We start from the raw sequence: 25,402 nt of genomic DNA, 5'->3' as shown, positions 1-25,402 counted from the left end.
TTGTCACCTTTTCATTATCATAGGAAAAAATGGGTGTAATATAGTGTCCAGTAATAGGGGAATAGCTGAGACTCTCACAATGTAATCCACCAGCCCCAGTTCTGTGCAGACTATCACAGAATGTCCATGCAGGTATCCCTGTGGAATCTCACTGCCCCAGAGCTACACAGATGAAACAAAAAATAATCCAGTAAGTAGAAAACCGTGTAACATCAAGGGAACATTCTTAGGAGATGTCATCAGTTAAAAAGCACGATCTGGGCTAACGTGACACAGTGATCACACCTGTGTAAACACATCTCTGGGGGAAAGACGGGAAGCATCATCTCAGTCTGTTACCGAGCAATACTTCGGGAATTTATCGTGTATCTCTGTGCCTCTGCCTTTCCCCAAACCCCCAATTACTGCCCTGTTGATTTACTATTTTGCTTTTTCAGAAACTATTTTCATTTCTTCCATTACATTCTTTTACTTCTCCCATTTTCTTATTCCTTTTAACGTCTTCTGAGCCAGAACCCACACATTTAACTTTCTTTTGCGTATCCAAATGTACTTAAATGACATTTCATGTTTTTTCTTTTTTTTCTCTTTGGCCGGGCGACTTGCAGGATCTTAGTTCCCTGACCGGGATCAAACCTGCCCCCACTACAGTGGAAGCGCGGAGTCTTAACCACTGGACTGCCAGGGAAGTCCCATTAAATGACATTTTGTCTTAACCGACTGTAGGCCTTAAGACCTATGAAAGGAAGGAGATCAAAGGGTATCACTGTGATTACGGTTCTAATTTTTGCAATGCTAATATTTCCAGTCATGATTTTTATTTTCAATAGTAGTTTGTATTTGCAGCCAAAAGGAAGCCCAAATTAGTCATTCAGTAATTCATAATTCATTTAATTCTATTTTTTATTTCATACAGAATTCAGTCTCTCTTTTTCAATCTATCTACCTAAATCTATATAGTTTTGATCTTCGACTCTGTGTGTGTGTGTGTGTCCCTGAAATAGGATAACATATTCTGTCACCATCAATACATACTAACATTATTGCAAGCTTATTTCAGTACAAGCTGTGGACAGGGTTGGTGGGGGTCCAAAACATTGGCTGATTGAATTATTCCAATGACCCTGAGTCATTGAGTAAAAGAAACCAGACACAAAAGAGTACGTGATGTTCAGTTCCATCTTTATAAAGGAAAAAATAAACCATGGAGACAGAACTCTCCATACTGATTATATTTAAGGGGATAAATAATGACTAGGAGACGGCACAGAGGAAGCTTCTGGAGTGTTGGTATATATTCTGTATCTTGGTAGAGATGGTGTTACATGTATGATTTTACTTTACAGAAATTAAACTGTACATTTTAATCTTTGTGCACATAAAGACACACGTGTTATACTCCGATTTTTAAAAAAGTAAAATAATTCCATTTACAATATGATCAAAAAGAATCAAATACTTAGGAGTAAACTTAACTGAGGAGGTGAAAGACTTGTATATGGAAAACTACAAAACATTCCTGAAAGAAATTACAGACGCAGACAAATAGAAAGACATCCAGTGTTCGTGGAGGGGAAGACTTAATGTTGATAAGATAGCAATAATACCCAAAGCTATCTACAAATTTAATGCAATCCCTATCAAAATCCCAACAGCATTTTTTTTCAGAAATAGGAAATTCCATCCTAAAATTCATATAGAATCTCAAGGGATATCAAATAGCCAAAATGATCTTGAACAAAAGAGAACAAAATTAGAGGTCTCACACTTCCTGCTTACAAAACTTATTAGAAAGTTACAGTAATGAAAACTGGCGTGAAGGGTGAAACTGGCATGAAGACATATAGACCAATGGAACAGAATCGAGAACCCAGAAATAAACCCTCACATGTGTGGTCAAATGATGTTGACAAGGGTGCCAAGACCATTCAGTGGGGGAAGGGACAGCCTTTCTACAAATAGCGCTAGGAAAACTGGATATCCACATGCAAAAGAAGGAAGTTGGATCCTAACTTTACAACATACACAAAAATTAACTCAAGATGAATCAAATATCTAAATGTAAGAGATAACACTATAAAACTCTTAGGAGAAAGCATAGGGGCTTTATGGCATCGTATTTGGAAATGATCTCTTGGATAAAACACCAAAAACACAGGCAACAAAAGTAAAAATAGATAAATTGGATTACATCAAAATGTAAAACTCTTGTGCATCAAAGGACACAATCAACAGAGTGAAAAGGCAACCTGTGGAATGGGAAAAATATTTGCAAATCATATATCTGATAAGAGGTTAATATCCAGAATATATGAAGAACTCCTATAACTCAACAACAGCAATAAAAAGAAACACTGGAAAAATAAGTAAAGGACTCGAATATACATTCATCAAAGATGATATATAAATGTCCAACAAGCTCATGAAAAGATGCTCAACATCACTAATCACGACAGAAATGCAAATCAAAACCACAATGAGATATCACCTCACATCCATTACGATGGCTAAAATTTAAATTTAAATTAAAAAAACCCAGAAAATAATAAGTGTTGATGAGGATGTAAAAAAATGGGAACCCTTGTGCACTTTTGGTGGAATGTAAAATGGTACGACCACTATGCAAAACAGTGTGATGATTCCTCAAAAAATTAAGCATAGAATTATCATATGATCCCGTAATTCCACTTCTGGGTATATGTACAAAAGAATTGAAATCAGGGTCTCAGAGAGGTATTTGTATATCCATGTCCATAGCAGCATTATTCACAATAGCCAAGGGGTAGAAGCAACCCACATGTCCATCAGTGGATGAGCGGGTACACAAAATGTGATATGTACAACGGGATATTATTCAGCCTTAAATGGAAGGAAATTCTGACACATGACACAATATGGGTGAACCTTGAGGGCATTATGCTTAGTGACGTAAGCTAGTCACAAAGGGACAAATACTGTATGATCCCCCTTATATGAGGTGCCTGCAGTAGACAGATGCATAGAGACAAAGTAGAGTGGCAGTTGCGAGCAGCTGTAGGGAGGGAAGAGTGGGGAATTGTTGTTTAATTTAGAGTAAGTACTAAGTTTCAGTTTTGCAAGATGAAAAGAATTCTAGAGATTGGTTACACAGCATTGCGAATGTTTTTAACACCACTGAACTGTATACTTAAAAATGGTTAAGATGGTAACTTTTATGTTATGTGGATTTTACTATGACATTTTAAATTGTTTTAAAGAAATAAAGCAAACAGAGAGAGAGAGAGACAGCGTGAACTTTTGGATCCAAACTTAGCTGCACTTGAGAATCATTTGGAAATTGTTTAAAATACAGTGCAGTCGCATTTTAATGCAAATTTGCAGTCACAAAATACAGGTATGACTAATGTTTCATTTATGCATAAAATTTCAAATAATGTGACTCCCTCGAGATTTTAAAAGTTAAACAAGAATCACAGTGTCAACTCGGAGAGGCCAAGGGAACTAGAAATGCTAGGTGGCAGTGTTCACATGAGCTGGCAAATAGAAACGTGGTGCTACTGTGGGAAAACAAGTCAAGATGTGTAAATGTTGAATTATGGAATGCTGTCAGGAATGACACCCTCATACAAACTCATACAAACCATTCTCTACAGAATCCTAGGCCCCTCACAGGAAAGTATGATTGAATATGTCTGAGCTGAATCGAAGCAATTCGTAGTTTTAAAAGTTCCCTGAGATTTCTAAGACTGATGGTCTGTGCATCACTGTTTGAAAACCAGTGGTCCCCCGTAAAGCAATTAGCACATTCATTCTGTAAAAATAAATTATTTATTAACACACATCACGAGCCAAGCTCGGGGGATATAAGATGAAGCAGAAATATACTGACCACCCGGAGCTTACGTTCTAGTGAAGTCAGATGATTAAATTAGCAGTTACAATAAAGGGTCCTATACGTATGATGGGGCGTCCAGGGCGTTTGGGGAGCACATATCAGGGCACTTCACTGAAGGGAGTATATGAGCTGATACCCAAAGGACGGAAAGAAACCAAGTAAAGAAGGAGGAAGAGTGTCTCAGGGGAATAGGGGATCCGATGAGACCCAGAGCGGAGAAAGAAGGAACACTGAATCCAAGTGACTGAAATGAGTTCCAGGTGGCTTAACTTCAGAGTAGGGGTGGAGAAGTGATGGATAAAGGCTACAGGATGGGCAGAGGCCAGGTCGGAAAGGACCTGGTGAGTCTGTGGGGAGCTTGACCCTCATCCTAAGGGAAAGTGAGGGAAGAGAAGGATCTCTCTGACTGCAGCGTGGAGTATGGAATGGATTGAATTGGAGGAGAGGCAACCGTGGAGAGAAGCTCAGATTCCAGTGACCGTAGTCCAAGTGAGAGGAGACAGAGGCATGGGCCAGGTGGTGGTCATGGCAATGAGATACTTAGGAGAAGTAACCTGTAAGCCTTGTTGATGAATGAGATGTGAAGAGGAAAAAGGAGACGTTAAGAATGATTCCAGAGTATCTAGCCAGTAGAAGAAATATGAATCGTGGTACCTTACGGTGATTGAGGATTGAGGGGAATTTGGGGAGTTCATTTGGGGAGGCTGAATTTTTGGTGTCTGGGAATGTCCAGGATGCAGATGGTACCAGATAGGAGAAGCATCCTGACTACAGAGTCACTGGCTGGGCTTTGAAACTCTGACAGTAGATTAGACTGCTCAGTGACTGTTTGTAGGGTCCAAAGAGGGGGACCTAGAAGAGAACCCTAGGAAAATACCAAGGAAGTCTTGGGAGGGTGTGGACAGGTAGGAGGAAACCCAGGGGAGTGTGCTGAGTTGTAAGCCAAGAAGGTTGGTTAAAGGACGAACAGTCAACAATGTCAAAGGCTCCCAAAAGTAAGACCGGGAAGCACCCATGGGATTCAGCAACTGGGAGGTCATTGGTAATCAGTCTAGGAGTTTGGGTGAGTGGTGGGGACAGACACTGGATCAGAGAGAGCTGAAGAGTGAGAGAGGTGGTCACGGGGACATGAATGCAGCTGACGGTTCTAAAATCTTGCCTCTGAAAGAGGGGAAGAGAGAGGAAAAGGGGCTGAAGGTGCTTGCTCTTGCTTTGGGGGCGTCTTTTAAGGTTGGCGAGGCTTAGACATGTTGAAATGGTGATGGAAAGGATCCAGAAGAGAGAGAAAGATGTTGCTAACACCATTGATATCATAGCAAAAAAAAAAAAAAAAAGAAGAAAAAGAAAAAGAAAATTACACGGCAAACAGAAATATCAACACGTCAGTTAGATGAAAGTTCCATTCATAGACAGCCAAAAGGGAATCAATTCAGTTGAATTGGTTTCATGGTAAATTTAGTGATTTGAATGTTTTATATTTACCTGCTGCTGGTTTAGAAGCAACGTAAGACTCTGGGTTCAGCAAGGATCCATTGGGAGTGTTCACTGAGGAGTGAGCACAGGCTGCAGGTCTGGCTCCGCCACTGTCTGATTGAACTTGAACGTGAGCGCGTCATTTAATCTGTCTGAGCTCCAGCATCCTTATCTGTAACTAGTAGGGTTTCTCTGTATCTGTGGCTTTCAAACTGCACCCCTCAAAGCTATCTCAGGTACTCACTTTGCAGCTTCAGTCACAGCAACTTGACCTCTCGTGTTTTTAAATAATTTTTATTTTTAGCATTTTAATACTTGCACATACGCTGGAAAAGCAAATGAATAATAAAAGAATTATCATTAAAAAATGGTAACTCCTGTTCCACACCCACTCACTCTCAGTCACTCCCAATTCTCCCAATTTTGTTTTATTTCTCTTGGGAGCCTAAGTCTTATCTTTATCCCTTTTTGCTACAAGTATATGTCTTGTCGTGGCTCTCCATTTTGCTTGGTACTTGGTGAGTCCTTTCATTATGAAGACCCATGTCCTATAGTTCTAAAAAACTTTCTTGAATTATTTATTTTGTAATTTCCTCCATTTCATTTTTTCATTTTCTCTTTCTGGTGTTTCTTTTTAAGTTCAATATTGGACCTTCTGGCTTGACCTTCTCATATTAGCTTTTCTTTCTATCTGTCTCGCTCTCACTTTCACTCTCTCCCCCTCCTCAAGTTTATCTTGACTGTATATTCTAACTCTTCTATTAATTTTTAAAATTTGCCTATTCTGTATTTAATTTGCAAGATTATTTCCATTTTTATAGCCATTTGTTCTTGTGTCATGGGTGCAATTTCTTCTCTCTCTAAGGATATTATATCTTCCCCAACCCCGACTGTATAAATCCTAGCTATCCTTAAAGGTTTAACTCAAAATCTTATCTTTTATGAGACCTTTTCCAATCAGTCCAACTCTCTCCACTTGATGGGAATTCTATAGCATTATTATATTCCACACCACCTAATAGGTGATTTTATTTAAACTTGCATTACTTCCTATTGAGGAATCAGTCTTATCTTCCCAATTTTACCATAATTTTTTCGAGAGGAGGGACTATTTACTTGTTTTGTATCAGCTACAGTGTCTGGAATTGTGACTATAACAAGTGATAAACAGGTGCTTGTTGATTTGAATTAAATGGCAAGCCATCCTAATCCCATCAAGCCAGCCTGTCCCAGTCAGAGTTCTTTAAAGAGCACCGAGAACATAGGTTTTTGTTAAATAATATGAGTGAGATTTTTATGATTTTCCCTATCTTTCACATTGTTTCATTCACACAATTCGGTAGCAATATTTTAGCGACTTGCTTTTTAAGTCTTCCTTGAAGCTCTCAATTTAGATTTCATAGGAAAAGCACAACTTTCTTTTCTCAGTCATACTTCATTGGTTTAGGAAATATTTAATTGAATTACACGCTTGAAACAACCAAGAACAGTTGACACAAGCAGGACTGGAAACAAAGACATTGAAATCTTGGCCAACACATGATTCAGTCAGTAGGAACCGCAGGGCTTGGGCATGCTGGGCAGTAACCTGCCAGCCTCAGGCCTTTATTGTGCCAGGAATGAAGGGCATTAGACTGTCGCGTCAGCCAAGTGGAAATCAGGCAAGAGAGTATCTATTGTCCTCTATTCTTGATACACTTGGGTCCCCTTGCCATCAAGGGTATATGTGGGCCATATACCCAAGCCAGCTGACATGGATTAGTGCACAGTGTTTGGTCTTAAAACAGCACTAGGCTCACTGGCTCAGGGATCAATCATCTTGGTCTCATTAGAACCAAGATCTGCCCACCTGGCCTGTAATCCCCTGACCGTGAGTCCTCAAAGGGCCAACAGAGCTCTGCGGGGCCCAGAAATCTTGCCTTTTCCATCTTCAGGATGGGTCCCCACTCTCCTCCCCACTTCTGGTCAACAGCTTGGGCCATTCACTACCCAGCCATGTCTGTACCCCACCCATGACTTCTACAACCATCACACGTTGGATGAATCAAACGTAGATTCTCAGAGAGGACGTAAGGTGTCCCAGTTGACTTTGTATGGCCCCTGCAACAACATGAATCATTTTTTATCATAGTCAGGAGAAACTTGGAAATCCTCCTTGTGTTATGTTCCCTTAAGTAGGGTAACAACCTCTAAGTTTGGTTAAAATAGGTTGACATTAATGACAAGAAAGAACACTTGGATTTCCTGTTGATCATTCTCATCACTTTATAGCCGCCATAATCACAAACATGAAGGAAGCTGCCCCTGGTCACTGTCCCTGGGGGCAAGAGGACTGCCCTGTAAATAGGGGCTGCAGAAAGACCCATGGAAAATGCAGCTGAACTATTGTATGAAAATTACACGGCAGGGCTTCCCTGGTGGCGCAGTGGTTGGGAGTCCGCCTGCCGATGCAGGGGACGCGGGTTCGTGCCCCGGTCCCGGAAGATCCCACATGCCGCGGAGCGTCTGGGCCCGTGAGCCATGGCCGCTAAGCCTGCGCATCCTGAGCCTGTGCTCCGCAACGGGAGAGGCCACAACAGTGAGAGGCCCGCGCACCGCAAAAAAAAAAAAAGAAAATTACACGGCAAACAGAAATATCAACACGTCAGTTAGATGAAAGTTCCATTCATAGAGAGCCAAAAGGGAATCAATTCAGTTGAATTGGTTTCATGGTAAATTTAGTGATTTGAATGTTTTATATTTACCTGCTGCTGGTTTAGAAGCAACGTAAGACTCAGGGTTCAGCCAACGGTGATGAGTTTTCTGTTTCTTCTATTGATATCCCATAGTGGAGCAATGAACAAAGGCAGATTGCATCTGAGATTGATGAAAAGAACAAACAAGATTAAATTTAAAATCACATCACATCCCCTTTGACTCTTGTTTTCCGTTTTCCTCCGTGACTGCTGCATTTTCATGCCGAGTGGCATGGGCTGCAGCTCTTCCCCACCTTAGCGCATATGGCTCATTCTCGTTCCATCTTTTCTCTCCCTGACTGCTCACTCGCTGGTACGTGGGCCACCCTGGGCCCTGTCGTGAGCCTGGACAGTGATGGCTGTGGGGCAGCATGTCCTCACTCATCCCTGTCCTTGGCCGGGCTCGTGGGGCCCGGCAGAACGATGCTCTCCACTCCCACCCAGGGCAGTGGACAGCTGTCTATAGAGCCAGCCCCCTCAGCCCTCTCTCCACACCCTCTGCCCACAGCCTCCTCTTCCCATCTTCTTCTGCCTGGGCAAGGTTGGCTTTCTTTTTCTTTTCGTTTTTAAATTTATTTATATTACTTATTTTATTTTTGGCTGCGTTGGGTCTTCGTTGCTGTGTGCGGGCTTTCTCTAGTTGCGGCGAGCGGGAGCTACCCTTCGTTGCGGTGCGTGGGCTTCTCACTGTGGTGGCTTCTCTTGTTGCGGAGCACAGGCTCTAGGCGTGCAGGCTTCAGTAGTTGTGGCACGCGGGCTCTAGAGCGCGGGCTCAGTAGTTGTGGCGCACGGGCTTAGTTGCTCCGCAGCACGTGGGATCTTCCCGGACCAGGGCTCGAACCCGTGTCCCCTGCATCGGCAGGCGGATTCTTAACCACTGCACCACCAGGGAAGCCCGGCTTTCTTTTTCTTAAGCAGCTTTTCAGATATCAGTGATCCTTCCCCTAGAATCTGGAATGATGGCATTGGAAAACTTTCTTCTACAGGCATTTCCTCACCTCTTCCTCTCTTAAGATGCTGAGCTGTTGGACCTGCTCGTTCCTCCTGTGCTCACCTCTCAGATGGCGCGGGGACAGGCCCTCGCACTTGGTGAAATGACAAACTCTAGAAAGGGCCTCGTGGAGAAAATGTATAGACAGTAAACACCATTGATATCATAGCCAAAATATATTAGATGTGCCCAGGGAATGACTGCCACTGCCTGATCACCATTTCACTTGGGGGCAAATTTGTTAAAAATATGTTTCAGTGAATTCTCTTCACTATCCAGCCCCCTGAGAAGAAAAGGTCTAGAGACGTCCTTCTCTTACTAACCAAGTGGCAGAATCCCTTAGGCAGTCACCGTGGAATTGGGGCTTCTTCAGATCGGATGGTCCCAACATTACCTTCTGCCAGCACCATCCGTTCCAAACCCAACATGGACAGAAGGAATAATCCATGACAGCAGATCCTTGTGCGACGCTTTCTTCAATGGACTAAAGCATAGATTGAAGGGCTTTGATAGAAAGATTTTGCTAAAACATAATAATAAACAAAAGGACCCCACCCCGTCCTGCATCTGCTAAAAGAAAATAAATAAATAAACTGGGTAGAGGGGGAAAAATGGTCTGTCTCAACCCAAGAATATAATAACACTGACTCTCTTTCCTTGTTTTAGGGAATGCTGTCGATTTTTTGGAGACAATGGCTTGACTTTGAAGGTGTTTTTTACCAAGGCAGCACCCTTTGGTGTTCTTTGGACACTCACAAACTACCTGTACTTACATGCAATAAAGAAAATAAACACTACGGACGTGTCCGTATTGTTCTGCTGCAACAAAGCCTTTGTGTTTTTGCTCTCGTGGATCGTTCTCAGGGACAGGTTCATGGGAGTGAGGGTAAGTTCCTTATTCTCTGTCTTCCTCCCTCACTCAGTCATGCCAGCCAAAACCTGCCCATCGGCTTGCTTAGCCCCCTGTGCTGGGCCGTTAAGCATAAGCTGCTGTAACCACTTTCCTTCTCATTTGCAGCGGAAAAGGAGCCCGGCTCTCGGGGTGCCTTGCCAACCTTCTTGCTTGCGAACCATTCTAGACAAGCGTTCATTAAAGCACCTTTCATTTCAAGCATTTCAACAAGCATTCTCTAAAGTGTGTGCTGCTCGGGGACCCCCCCCGGGAGGAGTGATGTGCTCACCCCGCCTCTCAGGGGTCCTGCGGCCTGGAGCCCTCTGCTAACACTGCCACTGTCTGCTTAGGAGGTATCTGAAAGCCAAAGGTCCTTCTGCATCCACACGGACGTGCAGTCTTGGCGGCCCTTTGTCTGGACCGTGGGTTCAATGCCCAAGTGGGCCGGACACGCTTATGCTAAGTCCAAACTTTGGAGGGACAGTTTCACTCCCTTCAACCCCAGAGCAAGGGAGAATGGAATGATACCCCCGAATTACCTCTGGTTGTTACATCTGAGACTGCGTGCCTTCCCTTAAAATCAAGTCAGATTTAGCTAGTCACATTTCGGAACAGTTGTGTGAAATATGACAAGTGCGCTATCAAACAGGAGCCGAAATATAGATAAAAGGAACAGGTGACATTTAGCCTTGACAGAATCCTGCCGGCTTCTGCTTGTCTCCCTCTGCTGGCCAGGACCTGCCACTGCACCACCATCACCTTGTCACAAACGAGGACAAAAAGGATTCGACCAGGCAGCTGGTAGTCCTGTAGTCAGAGCGCCTCGCTTACTCCTTCCTGCACCCTCAGGCCGTGTAGGAAGCCCACGAAGCTCAGAGTCCTTTTGAAGGGCAGTCCCTTTAGAGCAGCGGTCCCCAACCTTTTGGGCACCGGGGTCGGGTTTCGTGGAAGACAGTTTTTCCAGGGACGGGGGTGGGGAGGTGGACGGTGGGAATGGTCAGACGGTAATGGGAGCGATGGGAGCGGCTGTAACCACAGATGAAGCCTCGCTCGCTCGCCCGTCCGCCACTCACCTCCTGCTCTGCGGCCCAGTTCCTAATGGGCCGCGGACCGGTACCGGTCCACGGCCCAGGGGCTGGGGACCTCTGCTTTAGAGTGAACCCTGCTGGGAACCCAGCAAGGGGCAGACTCCAGGCGCTTGTGTCCTTCGCTAATTGTCCTGGGGACAGGGGCATCACCTTCATGGTGGATTCACGCCCACCTAGCTTCTCAAACAGCAGAGGGGACGGGAGTCAACTGCTGAGTCGGAGTTTTGGCTTGCAGTAGGGGGAAAATTTGTTTTGAGGCTTCGTGTTAATTTTGGAATAAGAACTCAGCTCGCTGTGCTACCACCCAGAAAAGCTTTGAGCCAATAGACCATCGAGTACACCTCCACTAGAAATGAGGTACGGCCAGAGGCCATCGGTCCAGTCGCCCGGACGCTAAAGATTCGGATGTCCTAGGACCACTGCGGCTTTATTTTGAGGTCAAAAGCCAGGGGGATGCATGGAGCATTTGGAGGCGTGACTCTGATGTCCAAAACAAATTCCGGATGAGATTGTTACTGTGAAGAGAGGCTTCGAGGTTCGTTCTGCATCTAAGCAGAAGCAAACAGAAAGTTTTTGAGGTTAAAAGAAGGAGGTGCGAAAACACTGAAACCCACTTGGACTCACAGAGAACAGAGTGGCACACCCAGATCTTCTCTTCGTTGCTATTCATGGGTGAAGAGGGTTTCCGCTAACATCCCTGAGCTGTGATTCGGTCCTGCCATCCTGGCCGCTTGCTCAGCTTGGGCTGTGCTGACCCCTGAAGACTGAACAGACTTTCGTGTTGAAGCCTTTGGCACGAGGCCAGCGCTGAAATGAAGATCCAGGAGCCGGTGTCGGTGATGGAACATCGTAACCTGTAAGGCACCACGCAGTTGTGAGTCTCTCCAATAATCATCACCCCTCTTCGAAGTACGTGACCTGTCCTCCAAGGTCGTCCCACTCCGAGATTTTACTAGAGAGCTAGATGTCGGCAGCTGGCCGGTGTGACTGAAAGGCCCCCCTTGAGAAACAGTTGGAGATTTGAGCCCAAGATGAGACCTAGCCAGTACACAGGTTCTCTGAGACTTTCCTCGGAATGCTGGGTTAGCTGGCATCTTCTCCTGGGTCATTGCCAGAGATTGAAGGCAACTGACACTCTTTTCCATCCTGGAGGGCTGAGCAGACTGGCCTGAGAGTCACACAGATGTAGAGGACAGATGTTTGTGGAACAGGTGACGTAGAGGGCCTGAGTTATTAATCACAAGGGCTGTGGTTCCTAGAAAACATCAACAGGGCCGAGTCATGCAGACAGACCAGAGAGAAGAAAATGTTTATCTTCGAATGCTGGGGAGATCGTAGCCACATGTGGCAGCAGAGGCGAGTGTATGAGGGGAGCCCACGTTGGCCCCCATATCACCCCTTGACTGTGTACCTAGATGTGCATTTCACGTGTCTTCCAGGCTTGGGGTCATGATGGATCCTCTAACCTAGAGTCGAGCGATGAGAGTTTGGGTCCACTCTCATGAGCTGTTGGACCTTGAGCTAGTTACTTAACATCTCTGAGCCTTAATTACCCGACGTTAAAATAGAATGTTAGTACTCAGAGAACAGTTGTAAGAATACAATAAGGTATGCGTGCCCGACACGTGAAACCCAGTAAATGTCATCTTTTCTCAGTGTTGTTATTCTTCTTATTCCTTCTCAATAAGAGGCGTTCGACGGACCTGCCCAGTCTTTGGCTGACAGTGTCAGAGGCTGGCAACTGTTTAGGGAGGCGGTTTGGTGTAGCAGAAGCAGCAGGAGAATGACAGCGAGTAGAATTCTGGGGGCAGGAGGTACGGCCCCTCCCAGGCCAAAGCCCGCCCGGCTGTGGCCCGCAGCTGGATGAAGGAGGGGTTGACCAGCTGCACTGCCCGCAGCCCGCATCTCAGAGGAGGTGGCAGATGGGACCCTCCGCTCTTCACAATCACCCACTGCAGCTAGAGCGTTCACACCAGGAGGACTGGAGGAAGAGCAAGGAGACAAGCTGAGGGATCATCTGGGCGGCATCCAACCACCGCAGCTCGGTCCTGGGGAGCCTGGACTTCTTCCAAGAGCAGTTCCCATCTCAGTAAGATCCCAGCTGATGTCTTCCATAGTGACACGCTGGCAGCCTCTCCCACGGGGCCATCCCTGAACGGTAACCCCAGCTGCTGATCCCGGCTCCGACTTCTGTTTGGGCGGCTGTCCCTTGCCACCTGAGCACGGCCTGGGGGAGGAGGGCACAGGGCACACAGAGCGTAGGGGAACCCGGGGCGGGGGGTTCACGGCTCAGACCCCTTCCCAGCCTCCGACACGAGAGGGGTGAACTAGAGCATCTGGAAATTCCTCCGGACTCTCTTGGAGTCAATGAGGGCAGCACAGCGGTCGGGAGGGGAAATGTTGAGGGGAGGTATATTTAAAAATTAGCCTGTCCTCTCCCTTTTTTAAACTGCCCCAGACTGTGCAGATCTGAAATGCATCGCAGACGGCGCTCTGTCTGGCAGAGAACGTGCAGCCCGTCACATCTTTAGCAGGAGTGAGAAGTGGCGCTGGTCTGAGAGGCGGGCAGACTCCACTGAGGGCTACACCTTCCCTCTCGGCCTGACAGCTGATGGGGAACAGTGCGCCGTCGGGGGGACGGGGGCATCGGTGGGTTGCTGGGGCCCTGAATCCAGAGCCCTGGGGGCCGGGCAGGTTATAACCACACGGGCAAGGCCCCCATTAAGAGGTTAAACGGCAGCGTGCTGGCCTCAGCGTCCCCCTTGCCCATGTTTCTTCCTCTTCCCCGGGAAGATTTTCCCCAGCCGAAGTGGAGATGGTGGCTGTCACCCCTGTTGGTCTCAGGCCACTGTCACCCATCTGTGTGGATCCCCAAGTTCTTGTTCAGTGGGATACATTGGGGTTGGGGGCAACAGGAAAGTGTGAGAAAGGAGGGGTGGGGGGAAGGAGGGAAATTCACTCGATTCCATCCTGAGACTCGCCGTTCTCCCCCAGGGAGGCCCGGATCTAGAAGGTGAGGACCACGTGAAACCACAGGACACGCAGGACCGGCCTTCCCGGAGAGTTCATCTGAGTGCAGGAAACAGGCAGGGAACCTTTCCAAATGTAAACCAAGAAACCAGACATGTTAGGGTGAAAATGGAAACTCTGCACTTATTTTTTCAAGAGATCTGGTATCTATCTTCAAGGGAATGGCAGGTTTGGGGGAAGGACGCTCAGGCTCTGCCCCCCAGACCTGCAGGGTATGTTTCAACTCTGCTCTGCTATTAGGGGTGTTGGACGCGAGGTGAGCGCCAGCTTCCCCTCCAGCACGGCGGTCAGGGCCTCAGGCTCCGGGTCGGGGCTTCCAGGGGAACTCTTGGTGCCCAGAGCGTGAGCCCTGTAATCGGGTGGGTCAAGCCTGTGACGTGTGGCGGGGACCCCCAAGAGGGGAAGCCTGGAGGCGTGAACGGGGAGAGCACTGTCCCCGGTGCCACCTGTCGGAATGAACCCACCGGCCTGGACTTGGCAAATGTTGGCCAGGAAGCCTGTGGCCACCCACGCTCTCTATTTCTTGCCTCTTCCCTCAGCTCTTCTGCACAGCACAGCTCAGGCGGAAGCTTTTAGCTGTTTGTGATTTAATCAATAGAGAAAAGAGAGTAAGGAGATCCAAAATCTTCCTTGTAAACCTTCAGGGAAAAATAACCCTTGTTCTCCTTCATCCCCTCAAACTTCATCTTTATGTTTGGAAAGACTTAAGTACCTTTGGAGATGCGCCGCATCATCTGCAATGTAGCTGTATTCTTCCCTCTCTCTGTCTCCTTCCCTTCTTTTTCTAATTAGTTCCCTCTCTCTGTTTACCTGGCTGCCTAGCCCGGTCCAGCTGCTGGGGGCAGCATCTTTGTACCGTGCGTGTCCTCTGGAGCAGAACCCACACCCCTTGCCCTGCCTGCTTTTTCATTAGCCCCTTGTTCTCCTGGAGGGAAAAAAGGTCACTTATTGTCTTGTGCCTCTGTTTCTTTCTCTGAATGAAGAGTCGTACACAGTACGTGTAGCATTTGAATATAAAATATGGGTGTGATGTGATCATGAGAGATAAAGGTGAATCACTAAACCAGAAAGAGCAAGTAGACAGAGCAGGGATGGTACTTCTCTCGGAAATGATGGTCTCCTGCTCTCTCAAGGGCCTCTGTGTGCGGGTGTATGTGTCTCTGTATGAAAATACCGCGTGAGGAACGCACAACTCAAGCTGCCGAGACCCAAGCACGTCGCCTCTCACTGACCTGAGCATGGCGTGCTTCAACCTGCAGGAAACCTCACTTTAGGTCTCAGAGTAGAATTGGCAGTGGCCTATTATGTGAATCCTACTTTCTGTGTTTATATATAGAAAACACTGACTTTGCAATGAGACCCGAAATGTGTGTCCCTGCTCTGCCACACAGCAGCTCTGTGACTTTGGGCAAGTTGCTGAACCTCTCTGAGCCTAAGTGTCCGTGCCTATAAAATGAAATGAATGATAATGTCTACCTAGTTTGAGGATTAAATGAGAAGATACACAGAAAACATGTATCCCGTGACCACTCAGTAAATGTCAGCTACTCGATGTTGCTACAGAGAGCGGAGGGAATTTTGAGCAAATCCGTAAGAGAGAGAGACTCCCAGTAGATCCAGTGGTCAGAACTTGTGCTGCGCTCGTTTGTCCTGCCCTCCCCGGGTTCTGCCTACAGCGGCCCCTTAGCACTTGCCACCCAGCAACGTCTCTGCAGCTCCACGATCACCTCTGACTAGAACTTACGCGTATTCTGGGTGCTAATGCATTTCTCCTTTGCGAAGTGTTATCCCAAGTCAGTGGATCTCCTGTGCACTCTGACAGTTTGACTTTGCACAGCAGGAACGTGTATGTGTCCCTGGAGTGTCCACTCCACCTGAGTAGAACAGGATTGGAGGGGGTGGGCCGTGGAGGTCAGGCCCTGCAGCAGCCAGGGAAAGGAACTGCAGCGCCAGGGTTAGGACACTGTTTGTAGCCCTGATTGGCCCATGACACACGCTCCCTCAGAAGGTCCTACTGCTGGCGTGTAGAATGGGGCCAAGGCCTGTGGTCGTCACTGTGCCTTCTCTGTTGAGACATGAGATACCTAAAAGCGGGACCCTATGAGGTGCTTACAGAGGGGTGCGAGGGAACTAAGAGGTGGTCATCACCAGGCCTTGTCACGACCCAATAGCCTGTGGTTGGGATTATGACCGCCTCCTCTCGGGTGCCCGGGAATCACGTGGCTGCCCCCCTCCCACGTGATGCCAAGCTACGGTGCCACTCCTTGCTGCCAACCGTTTCCGGTTCCTGGGTCATGCCGGGCTTTGCCGAGTGCCCCCTTGCAAGCAGGGGCAAATATTTAGACAGGAAAGCAGCCTCTGCTTGGTCCCCAAAGAAGGACTGAAAAGGAGCCTCCCCGCCATCGCACCCCCATGAACACGCCTACCCCTTGGCCCTTAGGGGCCCCTCCGATTCCCCACCGCTGCCCTGACCACCGTGTCTTCCTTCCACGCAGATCGTGGCCGCCATCCTCGCCATCGCTGGGATCGTGATGATGACCTACGCGGATGGCTTCCACAGCCACTCTGTCATCGGCATAGCCCTGGTGGTGGGCTCGGCCTCCGTGTCCGCACTCTACAAGGTAGACGCGGGGAGCAGGCTCTCTGGGCCCTCCTGGGAGGGAAGGGCAGCCTCGGCGTGGCCGGCCCGTTGCTTTTGGGGAGGCTGTTGTTTTCCAGGGGCACCGGGCACACGAAGCCTCGTGGTGATGAGACACACGGCAGCTCTTAGCCCTGCTTTCTAGACCTTTCCACCAATGGCTGCACATTTGCAGCATTTGGGATAAAACGGGTGGAACCGTGGACTGGCTGAGTCCGATTGGTGACTTCCTTGTTTGGATCCAGGGCCCTAACCGGCTGGCTCAGTGTCTGGTCAGGTGCTTTCCTACCAGACTGGACATGAAAATTTGAATACCTGCTACAGCTTTGAAATCTCTTATCCCATGGTTTTTGAGGCCACTAGTATTCAACATGAATCCGTGTGCATTTCAAGCGTTGCCTGTAGACTGAATGAATAAAAGCACAGCTACTATCATGTGGGGAATTATAAAATATTTTTGACAGAATGTTGGGAACTGTTGGGAGGCGTGGCCAACTGCAAGTCTCTAGAGAACAACTGTTATCCCCACACTCGCCCCTCACTCTCTCCCCTGCTCCATTATGCCTCTCAGCCACTCTCTCCCCTCACTTGCCCTTCTCTTTGGATCCAAAGTCAAGAATGCAAATATTTTGTGGTCTCCAGGGTTGGGGAAACTGAACTGGAGGATTCAGTGAGAAATGAGATTTTAGCTTTGAGACTTATTGGCCCTTTGTGGATCCAGACGGTTGGACACAGAACATAAAGGAGTGTAGAAAGTTCTAAGAAAAGGAACTTTTTTCCAGCACTGGGAGGAAGACACTTTTGGAAAGTGAAACATCTGTACCATCTTACCTTTCATCAGCTCCCTGGCCTCACTGCCCCACCATACACGGCCCATGTTCCCCCTCTGGGGCACATCTCGCTCAGAGGATGTGATAGTCTAGCCCCATTCTGGGACTCCAGAACCATGGTCCAAATGCAGAAAATAATGAGAGGCCACACTCTGCTCTCTTCAATGAGCTGCATGCTAACGGGAAGCCGAGAGCGGATAGAAACGCGATCCACGATGAACACAGATATTCTGATTTAGACTTACATTTCCATCTCCTACACTGCCTGATCTTTACCCAGAGAGGCCGGTAGGTGGAAGGGTGAAAGCAATTGACTGTATTTCCCTTTCCGTGCTTCCTGCCCAGAAATGCCCAGAGATACCTGAGAGAGATGTGAAATGGCTGGAAGAGGAAGAAGGAGGAAAGTAGGAAGGACAGCAAGGCAGAGACTGAAATTGGACCATCAGGTCCGTAACTGTGGACGGTTCAGTAAACATGTGGGCTGGACGGTGGCCTCTGGGAGCTCAGCTTCCCGGCCTCTCCGGTCACCTTTGTCCCTCTCCTGGCTTTTCATGCATCTCAGATATGTACAAACAGGAACAGGTGCACGAAACCAAAGTCAGGTGTGTTCCGCTAAAACCCATGCCATGTCGGCAACAGGGGTGGTGAGCTGGAGCAGAGAGCTGTGAGTGTTATAATCCCTCTCCCTTTGATTTATAGGAAATGTCTTTGCAGCCAAAGCCCTTTTGTTTGGGGGCACTGGTTTTCAAACCGTGTTGTTCAAGGTCGGAGATTAATGTTAGGGTCCCCGAGAGGAATGTGTAATCACGGCAGATGCTTCTAATTTAAGTGGCTTCTAATTTAAGTGGCTTCTAATTTAAGTGGCTTCCTCGTCTTCAGTGCTCTGAAGCGGGGATGTGGTGTCGCGAATACAGCACAGAGGAATCAAGCCTGGTGTGACAACCTATGGTTTCTGAAGTTGCTCTCTGTGTACCTGGAGAGTAACTCTCCATCGTGTTGCTACTGGGCATAGGTAAAGCCCACCACCCTTCACTGAAGGCCATATGAGGTAGGATTCACCTGTCACATGGCTGTCGGTCCCGTGGTCCAGCCCCAGCTTGCCAAGCGCACTCGCTTCCCCGTGGCAAGTTGGAGTCTTAGGTGAGCCATCACCCCTCCTCCTCTGCTCTCTCCGTCAGGTCCTGTTCAAGCTGCTCCTGGGCAGTGCTAAGTTTGGAGAAGCCGCCTTATTTCTGTCCATTCTGGGTGTGTTTAACATCCTCTTCATCACCTGTATTCCTGTCATCCTCTACTTTACCAAAGTGGAACACTGGAGCTCTTTCGATGACATTCCATGGGGAAACCTTTGTGGATTTTCCGTCCTCTTATTGAGTAAGTGGCGATCACGCTGTCAGAATCACCAGAAAGCAGGGACTCACAGAGCGGCATCCGGGCAGCTCAAGGGGAGTCTTTGGAAACCCGTGTCCTGAAGGAGAAAAACGAGTCTGTTATTATCCTTAAGTTCCTCGTGCTTTTCTAGGTCATTGTGTCGCGAAAAGGAAAGCCTTTGAAATGGTGACACTGGATTCTAATTCCAGGACTACGGTCGCTGCAGTAGTGGCCATGGTCATTTGGCGCTCTGAAGAGTGAACTAGTAGCCCAGTATGCTGCGTGTTATCTACTAATAATAGTACATTCCTTACATAGGGCTGGTAAGAAGTTAGTAAATTAGTGCATGCAGAGAGCTCTTAGAACACTGCCTGATAATGTTCAGTAAATACTACCGATTATCATTAACGTTAGTGTCATCATCACCATTAGTTGATATAAGGCTGGTCCTAAGCAGGAAAGTAACCAAGGAGGTGCCTCATCCCTTTTCCATCAGAAACTGTACATACCACTTAAAAACGATTAGGATAATAAAATTTATGCTATATGCATTTTACCACAATTTAAAAAATTCAAAAAGAAATAAAACTAAATTTAAATAAATTTAAAAATAAAAATGTACATTCCAAAGCTCCTATTCATAGTCATCCCAGAATCATTGCCAGCAGCAGAGAAAAGCAAAGTTAGTAGGATGCATAGGGGGCCCCAATCCTCTTTTCTAGTGCCTGCTCGCTGGTTACCTTTTCCAAATTTCTTTTCCCTTCTTCAAAGCTCAGGAAAGAGAGGAGAGCTGAGTCAGCAGGATGTTTGGCCCTGATCCCCCAGTTCTGGAGCCCTTGCAGGAACCCGGAATTCACTGAGTCAGAGTAAAGGGCAAAACACCTGCGACTCCAGCCTCATCAGAGAAGCTGGGGTCCGACGGACCAGGGGAAAGTCCAGGGCCAGTCGTGAATAACACCTGTTTTTTTTTAATTCTGTATTTCAGCATTCAATATTGTATTAAATTTTGGAATTGCTGTTACATATCCCACTCTGATGTCTCTTGGAATCGTCCTCAGTGTACCTGTGAATGCAGGTAAACCTATATGGCTTTCTGTATCTGCTTGTAAACACACACACACGCAAACACACACAAACACGCATGTGCGCACACACACGTGTATTCTGGCTGTGTCTGGCGTAGCAGGCATGTTTAACCTTCTCTGTAGAAAGAAAGCGCTTCGGTAAAACGTTGACGTTTGTGACCCATGCAATATTTTCTCCAGGGCGGCTTGATTTTCACATACCACACCAAGATACAGAAAGTCTAAAGCCATCTCCCTTCAGACTGGCGTGGGGGGATCAGATGTATATCATGAATACTATTGCTAAGTATAGACAAATATGTAGCAGAGGAAATTTTTACCTTTTGTTAAGTGGCTTTCCAGAAGAGACCGCTAGCTCCGGTTATGGAAGGCCTGAGGTAGAGGCATGTCTGCAAACTGCAGAAGCGTAAACTCTGTTCCCCGAGTCCCAGGAGACAGCCCTTCCCCCAGCTGCTCAGGACCTGCTCTTTCTTTCACTGGGGACTCGCCGACACGCTCAGCCGGCAGCTCTTCCAAAGCCTGCCGTCACCTGCCCCTCACCTCCTTCCTTTTCCTGGCTTCTTCTGCGATGAATTTCAGATTTTCCTCCCGGAACGCCCCCGCCTCACACCTGCCCTCCCTGTAGAACCTGTTTGTGAATCACTTCTCCCCAGAGCATTCACCCCCTTGGGCTTCGCACAGCTCCCGCCAAAGCCATCTCCCGACCCTCCCGCTTCTGGGCCGTTAGAGGATTAGGCCCCCAGGGGATGGCAACCCCTTATCCCGTTCAGTCTGGCGTTAGTAAGCCTGGAAGCACAGGCAAAGCCGCGATCAGCTTCCTAAACCTCTTCCTGCTGTCCCATTCCACACGTTCTGTATATGCCTCACCCTGGCCCCCAGACTCCTTGGGCCCGGCACCATCCCTGCCCAGAGGGAGGATGGCGGTCCCCACGCATCACCTCTCTGGGCCTTTGCTTGTCCCCTAAAAGTGAAGGTCGTCCCCACGTCATCACCTTGGTTGATACGAGAACCACATGAGATGACCTATGAGGCAGAACTTCCAAAGGCAGGAAAGCCCCTGAGCTCCTGGAAAACTGGTAAAAACGTGGTCCAGCTTGTCAGTTTCCATACACTACAGGCTTCTGAAAAGTAACGCATCAACTTACCCCCGCTGCATCTTGGTGTGTCTTTATAGCCCACAGTGTTCTTATTTCAAGGAGGCATATTCCAGGCGGCCCTGGTATAGAAGCTACTTTGACCGTATCATACAGCCGGGTGTGTGAGAGGTTAATCAGAATTCTCTTACTACTTACCTGCAACGTAAGAGGGTCCGTAACGTGTCAGGGGAAGGAATTACCTTCAGTTCTCCAGGGGAGGAGAGAAGCCGAGGAGTCGGCTGTTGCCCGACTGTCAGAGCAGAGCCCTTGCTGGGCTTTCTGACTTTCCCTGACGCCCTCTCTAGTGCAGCTTGTGTGGCTTGCTAATTGACTCTCCCCATCTGTGGATTAACAGGCCATGCTGCCAATATTAAAAATCAAACTGCTTCTGAATTAGAGTGAGATAAAAGCGGCACTTCAATTCCACAAAAGGGCTACTAATAAAGTGCCTTTTTTTGTGTGTGTGTTTTTTGCGGTACGCGGGCCTCTCTCTGTTGTGGCCTCTCCCGTTGCGGAGCACAGGCTCTGGACGCGCAGGCTCAGCGGCCATGGCTCACGGGCCCAGCTGCTCCGCGGCATGTGGGATCCTCCCAGACCGGGGCACGAACCCGTGTCCCCCGCATCGGCAGGCGGACTCTCAACCACTGCGCCACCAGGGAAGCCCACAAAGTCCTTTTTTCAGGTTTAACTTTTACCTCTCTACCCACCCTCCAGACAGAGGTGAGAGTCAGGCGCAAGGGTAGGGGGCGGGGCAGGAGGATGTGGCGGGACATGGCGGAGATGACAGAGCAGCCCCCTTATGCGGCGGGCGAGCTGCGGGGGGACAGCGGTCCAGCACGTCAGGCTTCAGAAGCGGCACATGCACGTCAGAAAACCCTCTTTCACAAAATGCGTTCAAAACAAGCAATCTAGGGCTTCCCTGGAGGCGCAGTGGTTGAGAGTCCGCCTGCCGATGCAGGGGACACGGGTTCGTGGCCCGGTCCGGGAAGATCCTACATGCCACGGAGCAGCTGGGCCCGTGAGCCATGGCCGCTGAGCCTGCGCGTCCGGAGCCTGTGTTCTGCAACGGGAGAGGCCACAACAGTGAGAGGCCCGCGTACCACACACACACACACAAAAGCAATCTAATTCTCCCTTGTGGAGAGGCAGGCCCCAAATTTTCTTTGTTTGATTTAGTTAGGAAAAGAGAACAAGAAAGCAAAAAAAGAAAAGAAAAGAAAACCAACATTTGAAACGCTTTTGATCTTTAGTTCTGAAGAGAATGATGATCTAGATTTGTACGAACCGACGTGAATCCTGTTCTCATTTTGTTCCCTCACCTGATGTGGGTCAGGAATGAGCTTCTTGGGCCTTTAATAAACTTTCATAATCGGTGGTGACACAGGTGGCATTAGAGCCTCACACTAATAATATCCTGGGGTGGAACAAAAGTTTGTATTTATTATCTTCAAAGAACCAGGTCAAGTTTGGTCTTCAGAACGTATATTATATATATCATGCTCTTAAATTATAAAAATAAAGTATGTCACTGTAGAAAATGTGAAAAGTGCCAAGAATATAAAGAAAGCAGTAACGTTTGAATTATCCTGCCAACCCGGAGGTGGCCACGATTAACTTCGGTGGATATACATATTAATACACACGCACATCTCCAACCGCCCCAGGTGTTTCGTTTTGTCTCTCGCACAGATCAATGTGGGAACTAAGGTACCAGGTCAATTGGGGAAAGTGAAACACAGCGCAAGGCCTCGCAGCAGACAGGGTTTGTAAAGTTAACGGGGGATTTCTGGGAGGCAGCCCCTGCCCGCCTGGTCAAGGGAGAACAGCTCCGGCCCCGCGGAAGGGGGCGCCCCAGGCCCTGGCCTGGCCGGGGCCCCGCCCTCCTGATGGCCTGGCACGATCGCCCCCGCGGTAACCCACGCTCTCCATCCCCTACAGTTGTTGATCGCTACACCAGTAAGATCGTCTTCAACGGGGTCCGGGTCATCGCCATGGTCATCATCGGCCTGGGCTTCCTCCTCCTGCTTCTGCCCGAGGAGTGGGACGTCTGGTTGATGAAGCTGCTCACCCGCCTGAAAGTGAGGAAAAAGGAGGAGGCGGCGGAGGGCGGCGCGGACCTGGGCTCGGGACCTCAGAACAAGGGCGGGAGGGCCCGGCCCTCCTTCGCCCGCTGACGGTCTGCCCGAGAACTCTGTGTGACGCTCGCGTGGGTGATTTGGAATCTCTTCCCCGCAGGGGGAACCTCGGTTTGGTGAGGTGTACATACCTGTACAGTTTTGGTAATCTGCGGTAAGTTATATGGTATTTATTGGCATGTCCAATTTGCTTGCACTTTTTTTCACATCAGACCTTTCACTTAAGGGTACCAGTTAAATACGGGAGAGAAGAGACCCTCTCCGCTCTTTTTAAATGAATGTAAAGCAGCATAGAGTGTTGCTTGCCTAGATCGTTCGGGATGACAGACGTTCTTGACAAGGCAGGGCAGATGTTTTGACTCTTCCCAACTGAAAATTACATTGCACACTGTGATTACTTTGCAGCTATGGTAGGTCATACCTTGTTTTATACCAGAGCTGTACTCTTAATTTTAAGGGATTTCAATGAACCAAAAGATCACTCTGAGTTAATCTGGATAAACGGATTGTTGGATGGATGGGTTGATGTGATGTGAAAAGCTGGAGCAGAAAAGGATAATGGACATGGAAAACCATTGACTGTGGCTAACTGGGGGTGGCGATCGGAGGAGGACAGGCCCGAGCCGGGTAACAGAAAGGGGAGGTTAAGTCCCAGCCCCAGCTGGCTCGCTCTCACGTGTCTATGTAAGATCATGGAAGAGAAATTACAGTGCCTTCTACAGAATTTTTGTCTTTACCTATGTGAAGCGAGGTGACATTATAGGTCACTGGTGCCGTCTTATCATTTAGATGTAGAAATCTTTAGAAACAAAAGACTATACATTGTGTGTGTGTGTGCGTGTGTGTGTGTTTGTGTGTACAAAAGTGGCAAAGCTGATGACCGGTGTAGTAGAACACGGGTCACGGTGCGCATATAAGGTAGACTCCGCAGAAGATGAATCGCTGGTTGCTTTTACTTCCCGACCAAGACCGCAAGATTTACTGAATCTGCAAACCTTTTTATGAAACTTTTAAGCACCACGGTGTTTACTTCCACAGTTTAGGTCTGCCAGAAAATTCTATCTGTGATAGATCTGTAAAGAGGGACAAGGGGGTTAGAGTTTACTATTTTTGAAGTTTACATTGTTACATAACGAATTGGAAACCTTATTTTGAAACGGCGTCATAACCCAGTGGTGTGCTCTGTAACCATGGAGTCTTTCGTTTCCTAGGGGAAAGGGCATTCGTGACCTGAACTTTTTAAGCAAATTATTATTCTCAGTTTCCATTACCTGTTTAACCAAACAGATTAATAAACGATTTAAAAAAGAAGCATTCGGTGCCGTCTTGGTGGCCACTCTGTTCCTTTCCCACTAGGCTAGGTCTGACTTTCCAGCTTCCTCACCTCATACTTTTGTCCCAGCGAGCCCCACTCTCCTGCACCTTCAAGGCACAGGAAGCCATTCAGCCGTCTCAAGGGAAGAAAGTGCTTATTGCAGACAGAGTTGACGTTCACAAAAGAGAAATGCAGGACACAGAGGCGGCCTCGAAGGAAAGGTCTCCGGGCAGTGTTCCCCTTCCGTCCTGTCTCCTCTCCTCAGATGCCGCCCTCTGTGCAGCTCTGGGGTTGCAGCCCTTTCCTGTGCAGCCCGGTTCCCTGGCTCCCTTACACTCGGGCCTCAGAGTGGCAGCCTCAGTCCCTAAACTGACCTGGTCTTCCAGCTCAGCTCCCACACCTGACTTCTGCCTTAGGTGCCCTGACCTGTTCTGGCTCTAGAGGGAATTTGATGTAACGTGTTTGTCACTGTTGCAGGCAGCTGTGGCCAGGCGCTCTGAGGTCCAATGTCTCTCATCCTCTGGCCACAAAGGGCTGGGTTCTCTAAGAGGGCGTGTGAATGGAGAGGAGATGACAGCCTCTTTGGGACACTTTGCCCCGCCACCCATCCCTAGAGCATCTGTACACCATGCACCACTTGCTGTGTGGGGTTGTAACCTGGGGAGTGTAGTCATCCAGATCAAAGGGCTCCCCTGCCCATGTCTCCCGTGTACGCCGGGAGCCCTACAGTGGAGCCCGAGCCCGTCACCTCCATGACTGTCTGGGCTTCCAAGCTCTCGAGTTACCCCAAGGTGCCAAACAGATATTTCCTT

At 48.1% G+C, this 25,402-nt stretch overlaps 1 protein-coding gene across 2 annotated transcripts in view; it reads left to right on the top strand.

Moving 5' to 3' along the window:
* The window catches only part of SLC35F3 (solute carrier family 35 member F3), a 289,746-nt gene extending 265,316 nt beyond the window's left edge, over window positions 1-24,430 (top strand). For both annotated transcript variants that reach the window (XM_079900261.1, XM_079900262.1), the window contains 5 exons: window positions 9,740-9,959; window positions 16,579-16,704; window positions 18,730-18,922; window positions 19,905-19,994; window positions 23,079-24,430. In XM_079900261.1, coding sequence (XP_079756387.1) covers window positions 9,740-9,959; window positions 16,579-16,704; window positions 18,730-18,922; window positions 19,905-19,994; window positions 23,079-23,314 — 865 coding nt within the window. In that variant the 3' untranslated portion in view covers window positions 23,315-24,430. The remainder of the gene's footprint in view (window positions 1-9,739; window positions 9,960-16,578; window positions 16,705-18,729; window positions 18,923-19,904; window positions 19,995-23,078) is intronic.
* The last annotated feature ends 972 nt before the right edge of the window (window positions 24,431-25,402 follow it).

This window comes from Stenella coeruleoalba, assembly GCF_951394435.1.
Source record: "Stenella coeruleoalba genome assembly, chromosome: 16".
NCBI lineage: Eukaryota > Metazoa > Chordata > Mammalia > Artiodactyla > Delphinidae > Stenella > Stenella coeruleoalba.
This window is presented reverse-complemented; position numbering and strand designations above follow the sequence as displayed.